Raw genomic sequence first — 6000 nt, 5'->3', positions numbered from 1 at the left:
TTTTTTTTTTTTTTTTTAATATTTTCAATCTGAGCTTGGTTGAATACACGGATGTGGAACCTGCAGATCCAGAGGGCCGAATGTACTAATCAATGGAGTACATATAAATTTTTATCCTAGCAAAAAGATCAGAATGAACTCTCATGTAATAGGTAGGGTTAGTTTTCTTCTGCTGCTGTAACAAATCACCACACACTTAGTCGCTTAAAACAACACAAACTTATTTTCTTACAGTTCTGGAGGTCGGAAGTCTGAAATGAGTCTCACTCATTTCGAGGTTTCAGCAGGGCTGCATTCCTTTCTGCAAGCTCTGGGGAAGAATCCATTTCTTTCCCTTTTCCAGCTTCTAGAGGTTGCCTGCATTCCTTGGCTCCTGTCCCCATTCCTTTCACTTCTAAGCCAGCAAGGTCAGACCAAGTCTCACAATGCCATCTCTCTGGTTCTTCTGCCTCTCTCTTTGACTAGTAATGATGCCTGTAATTGCACTGGGCCCACCTAGATAAGTACTGTCTAATCTCCCCATTTCAGAGTCAGCTGATAACCTCCTCCCATCTGCAGCCTAATTCCCCTTTGCCATGTAATCTAACATATTCACACGTCCTGGAATTAGGTCGTGGCTATCTTTGGGAAGACATTATTCTGCCTATCCCAGGTGGTAAATGGAGGAAGCAGGAAAGGTGGACATCATGCTTAGATTGAATTAGAGTTAAGGTTAGAGAAGGTACATAAAATAACACAGCAATCTGCCCAAGTATGACATTGCTTTCAGATCTACTCCATGTTTTCTCCTAATATGAATATGTGAACATAGGTAATTATTATTTAATCAGTATTTATATGTTATTAAAATATGTTTACTTTAGAAAAAACTCAATATTTGGTTTATTTTCAGATAATACCCTAAACAATGTCCTCATCCACCTGGGGGGACTTTCACAAATGGCTAACATGGTACTGAGGATACACTATCCAATTTCTAAAGACCATGCTGGTCCTTCACATTCAAACTTCCTTAAGAGTAAATGTCCAAAAGACCTAAAGTTAACTTCATTTCAGAGTAAACTGCCTGGATTTTAACCCAATTTTATTTATTTATATGCTTATTTATTTTTTGCACAACAACCATTTCATTCTTTCTTTTGGGTTTAGGGTAGTCTTCAAAGTAGCTAAAACTACAATAATCAGACTGCTGAATAAGGGAGGATGCCATATTTAAAGACACAGAAAACAATCATCATTGCAACTAAAACTAAAACTTTTGGGGTTTTTTTAGTGTTTTAATTTTTCAGTAGTTTTTCCTTAGTAATCATTTCATTAACCAAATGTGGTTAAACACGTACTCTGTATCAGAGCTCGTGCTAGTCATTTGGGATAAGTGAAGTCATTAATTAATTCAATAAATATTTATTGAGCACCTACTATGCACCAGGAACTTTTTTTGATAGAGCTCCTCACAGGCCTTACATTTTAGTGTGAGAGACTGACAATAACAAGTAAAATATGTAGATGACAAGTACTGTGAATAAGTATTGTGAATCAAAATAAAAAAAGGGGAATGGGGGACAGCACAGACTTAAGTGGTCAAAGAAGGCTCCTTTAGTAAGGTGACATTTGAGCAGAGATTAAAGGAGATCAGGAGTGAGCCATGCGAATTAAGATTGAGAAAAGGATTTCAGGAGGAATAGCAAGAGCAGAGTCACAAGAAGCTGGAGCATGCCCAGCATAGTCCAGAGAATGCAAGGAGGCCAGTGTGGCTGAAAGAGAGCAAGCTTAAGGAGGAGAAGCAAAACATGAGGTGAGCAAAGTAAAGGGTGAGGTGGGGAGCAGGTTTTATGGGGTCTTGTACATTGTGAGGATCTGGCTGGCAGGGGAAATGAGAAGGATTTGAGCAGGGGGATGAACCGGAATTACTTTCACAGAATTAGATTAATTTGCTATAATAAAATCTTCTTGAAATTTTCCATCTATATTTGGGTTTACCGCTAGTTTATCTGATGCCATGACTAAGTTCCACAATATTATTAAAGATTTTCTTTCTGTTTGATTACTTTTTAAACAATTTATATTTTATTAGTCCTGGAATGCCAGTACATCACAATGTAAACCAGACTTTCAAAATGGCATTGAAAAACAATTAACTTGAAAGCCCATTTTATCACCAAGTATTTTAGGATTAAAGCTTCTATGTTTGTTTAGTAAACAAATCATTAAGTTAAAAACTACAGAATAAGTAACCAAAGATTAAAAGAGCACAGAGGTATTGTTAAAAAAATTAAAAATAAAGATAATAAAGTTAGCTTCATTAGGTTACTTTTTTTGGTTCATAAACACTTATAAACAAGTTATTTGAGCTTTGTTATAAAAAATAAATTTTCCTGTTGTTTCATGTTATTTGCTTAATGTTTTAACTTTAAAAGATTAAAATTATGGTTAAAGACCCTTTTAACACATAAAAACTATACTTTTTGCTCCTTATGTTTCATATTGATAGACTTGGCAATTTTCAGAACTCTTTAAAACATCCCTCGTGCATAACTATTGGTCATGCATGGCTTGTGATGTGTTCACTTTTTCTTTTCTATAGGAAACCGTTCCCACATTATTTTCTCATACTCCTTAAACTAGCGCTATATGTATTACCCAAATTTTTGGTTTATAAAACTAATTCCGATAAGTGGAAAACCTAGTGAAACAATCTACTTGTGATTGTAGGTTCTCCTGATTTTTTCCATCAACTAAAACTTGAGTTCTAATACAACTGGCCCCAAACTACAGCTATTAAATATGCTGTAAAGGATTTCAGTGAGCTTTTTACTATTGGGATATTTTTTGAAGACACATTCTTTCTGTGGAAAAAATAATTTACAGTACTTAAGCACCAACTTTCATCTACTACTATTACATTTTTTAAAGGATTATTTGCAGGTTTAATGTGTAACAAACATGTATTCTCTGTGTGTAATCTTATCCAGAGGACTGGCTCAACTACCTATGTGGTGATAACTTCTGTATCTCCTTCTCTAGGCCACTCTCTTTGGGAGCTTCAGATTCTATTTCCACTGGACCTATCTGGTTATCCTGTAGACACTTCAAATTTAATGTGAGAAACTCACTTTGGTCCTAAAGATAAAACTAAATCCTGTATAGATATCACCAAATCTATAAGCCTGCTCCTATTTTTGATTTTATTACTGGCCAAGACGAAAATCAGCTAAATCAGAAACCTAAACGTTACTCTCAAAGACTTCCCCCTCCATCTCATTTAAGCAGCCACTGATTTCTATTAAATGTACTTCTAAATCTCTCTCAGATTCAGCTTCTTCCCAGTATGATGTAGTAGAAAGATTTAGGACTTTGGAGTGAAGCAAACCTAGGTTCAAGTATACACTACTTGTAAGATAAATTTCAGCTAATTTTTCCATTTGCAAATCTATTATACTGCAAAGTTTAAATGGGCTAATGTATCTATCACAGTGCCTGCCACATTATGTTTAATAAACCTTAATTGCCATTCCCTGTCACCTTGTTTCCCACTGTTTTAGTTTAGGACATTATCATTTATTGTTTAGAACTTTGCAATAGTTTTTTGAACAAGTCAAATTGATTCTATTTTCCGTGCTGTAGCCAAAAGGAACTTCCTAAAAGTCAAGTCTTGTCATTTGCTTCTTTGCCTAAAATTCTTCATTGGCTCCCTGCGGCCTATATAAGGTCCAATCCTCTTAGTATAACATACACTTGCCCCAGCCTGACCTTCTGCAACTCTAGGTTTATTCTTAAAAATTACTTGCCAGTCCCTGGCATATGATTGCCTACTTGTCCCTTTTATGTCTTTAGCTTGTCTTTTTGTTCTCCCCCGTTGCGGAGCATCGGCAGGCGGACTCTCAACCACTGCACCACCAGGGAAGCCCTGAACCCTTATTCTTAAGTCTCAGCATCCCAGTTCCCTCCTCTGAGAAACTTCCCTACACCTGTCCAGGCAGTAAGGCACTTCCTCTCAGGTCAATAATTACTTACTGACTGCTTATTAGGTATGTACCAGCCAGTATAGTATACACTGAAAATGGAGCTGTGAAGAAGACAAGGTTTCCCGCCCTCACAAAGCAGCTAGAGACAGAGACTAACATTTAGATAATTTACTTACAATTTTGTTGAATGCTATAAAAATAGTGTTATGGGAATGTATAACCCCGTCTTGAGAGGGTGGTCAAGGGCTAGCTTCCCTTAGGAAGAAACACTAAAAGATTTGATGGATGGTGCCATTGTATCCTTTAAAATTCTTTCTTAAAGTACTTAGGCAATTGCAGTTGAATTGCTTTCAATATGATTTTGACTAGCGGATAAGTTATAGGAGACCACGATTACCAAAAGATCCTTTTGGCTATCACAAATACAAGATTCTGATTCTGATATCCATGACTTAAATCTATGTACATCAGGCACTAAGTATATAATCTTTTATCCCTAGCAATAACCCAGCTATTGTTATCTTTTATAGATAAAGAAGTTAAAGTTCAAAATGAATGTTTCAATGATTCTTCCAAGGTCTCTCTGTTGAGTCAATGGCCCCAACCCAGCAGCTTCAGGATCCCAAACCCTCTTTTCACCATACATTTCTGTCTACTCCTATATCTGTTTATTTCCAGAATCTTCTAGCATCTGGTTTCTAAAACGCGTTCCGCGAACAAATAAACGGAAAGCCTTATGCTAAAGGTAGCATTATTTTTCATTCTTGTTGCCCTCAGAAACTGACACTAGAACTTCCTCCCATTAGGAGGGAGAGGCATTTCCAGATCTGTTTTCAGGCTTGGAGTAAGACTAGTAATTCCAAGTTGTTTGTTCGACTCCATCAGTCTTTTTTTTGCACCGGACGCCAATTTTCCACACCCTCCTCAGGAAAAAAACCCGCAGCTTTTGTGAATATTGGTTATCTGAGCCCGCTTTCCTCAGGTCCCTGTAAGGAGGCAGGCCTCGGCTCCACGACCGCCTCCCCCTCCTGGGTGGGGCTACACGACAAAGCTCCCCAGCACTTACGGTTTCTAAATTTGGGGCCTTTAGGCGGGAAAGCCGAACCCACAGGTTCTCGACTTAGTGGAGCCCACAGGGCCTCCTTAGCCCCTTCAAGCGCTTTCTCTGTTCGCCCATCCCTGCATCCCCCTCTCGACCTTTGGGTGGCAAAGGCCGCAGCCCGAGACGCCCAACCCCACAAAGCGGGCTCCAGAAACCCCTCTACGGCGCTCAGAGCCCTACCGCTTCAGGCTGTGGAAGACTAGGGCGGGTCCGTCGCTCCTCTTGCGCGCTGACGTCACGCGGACGCACGGCCACGCTGGCTCCTCCCACAAGCCCGAGAGTCCGGTTTCCGGCGAGAGCGCGGAGACCCGAGCGCGGGTGAGGCTGCGGCTGTGAACGCGGAGCGGGCCGCGGGTTGCTCTGTGATTTGGTACCCGCCAGCATGCCTCACCTGGAAAACACGGTGCTTTGTCGCGAGTCCCAAGTGTCCACCTTGCAGTCCCTGTTTGGAGAGGTATTGTAGTCCAGCTATCTTTTCTCTTCCAAATCCCGGAGGCAAACAATTCCGTGGTCTTGCGACATGTTCCAATTTTTAAATTTTCGTTCTGATTGAGGGGCTGTAGACCGTCTTTTGCGTTGAGGTAGGGGGTGTTATAGGTCTTTCCCACTCCTCACCCAAAGTAATTTGTGAGCGGTCTCTTAAACTGCACGGGAAGGACCGGCCTGCACTAGGGCTCGTTGGCCCAGGACGTGATATTTTACGCACGCCACGGTTTTGAGAGGGTGTTAGTCCAGAGTAGCTACTCGAAGTTGCTTCTTACCCCAGCTGAACAGGATTTTATACAACAGATGTGTTTGCCCAGTGTTACTTATTCAAAAGTGAGTCCCCACGTTTCAGTGAGGTAGTTAGTGTAAGTTCTTTGTGGATGGGTAGTTGTCGAGACCTGTGAGGGCCAACGCGGTGCTTCAGGTTTAAAACTTCAGCGGCTTTTC

General features: G+C 40.2%; 1 protein-coding gene across 3 annotated transcripts in view; it reads left to right on the top strand.

The window, feature by feature from the left end:
* Window positions 1-5291: 5291 nt before the first annotated feature.
* Window positions 5292-6000, top strand: part of ORC5 (origin recognition complex subunit 5) — a 72436-nt gene continuing 71727 nt past the window's right edge. Inside the window, exon 1 of one of the 3 annotated variants that reach the window (XM_027123842.1) lies at window positions 5292-5521. In XM_027123842.1, coding sequence (XP_026979643.1) covers window positions 5450-5521 — 72 coding nt within the window. In that variant the 5' untranslated portion in view covers window positions 5292-5449. The remainder of the gene's footprint in view (window positions 5522-6000) is intronic. The other 2 variants (XM_027123843.1, XM_027123844.1) reach the window with 2 other exon arrangements.

This window comes from Aethalodelphis obliquidens, unplaced genomic scaffold (genome assembly GCF_003676395.1).
Source record: "Aethalodelphis obliquidens isolate GAN/ISIS:26980383/991018 unplaced genomic scaffold, ASM367639v1 scaffold27, whole genome shotgun sequence".
In the NCBI taxonomy this organism is placed as follows: domain Eukaryota; kingdom Metazoa; phylum Chordata; class Mammalia; order Artiodactyla; family Delphinidae; genus Aethalodelphis; species Aethalodelphis obliquidens.
The sequence above is the reverse complement of the archived record's forward strand: the minus strand, read 5'-3'. Positions and strand labels throughout refer to the sequence as shown.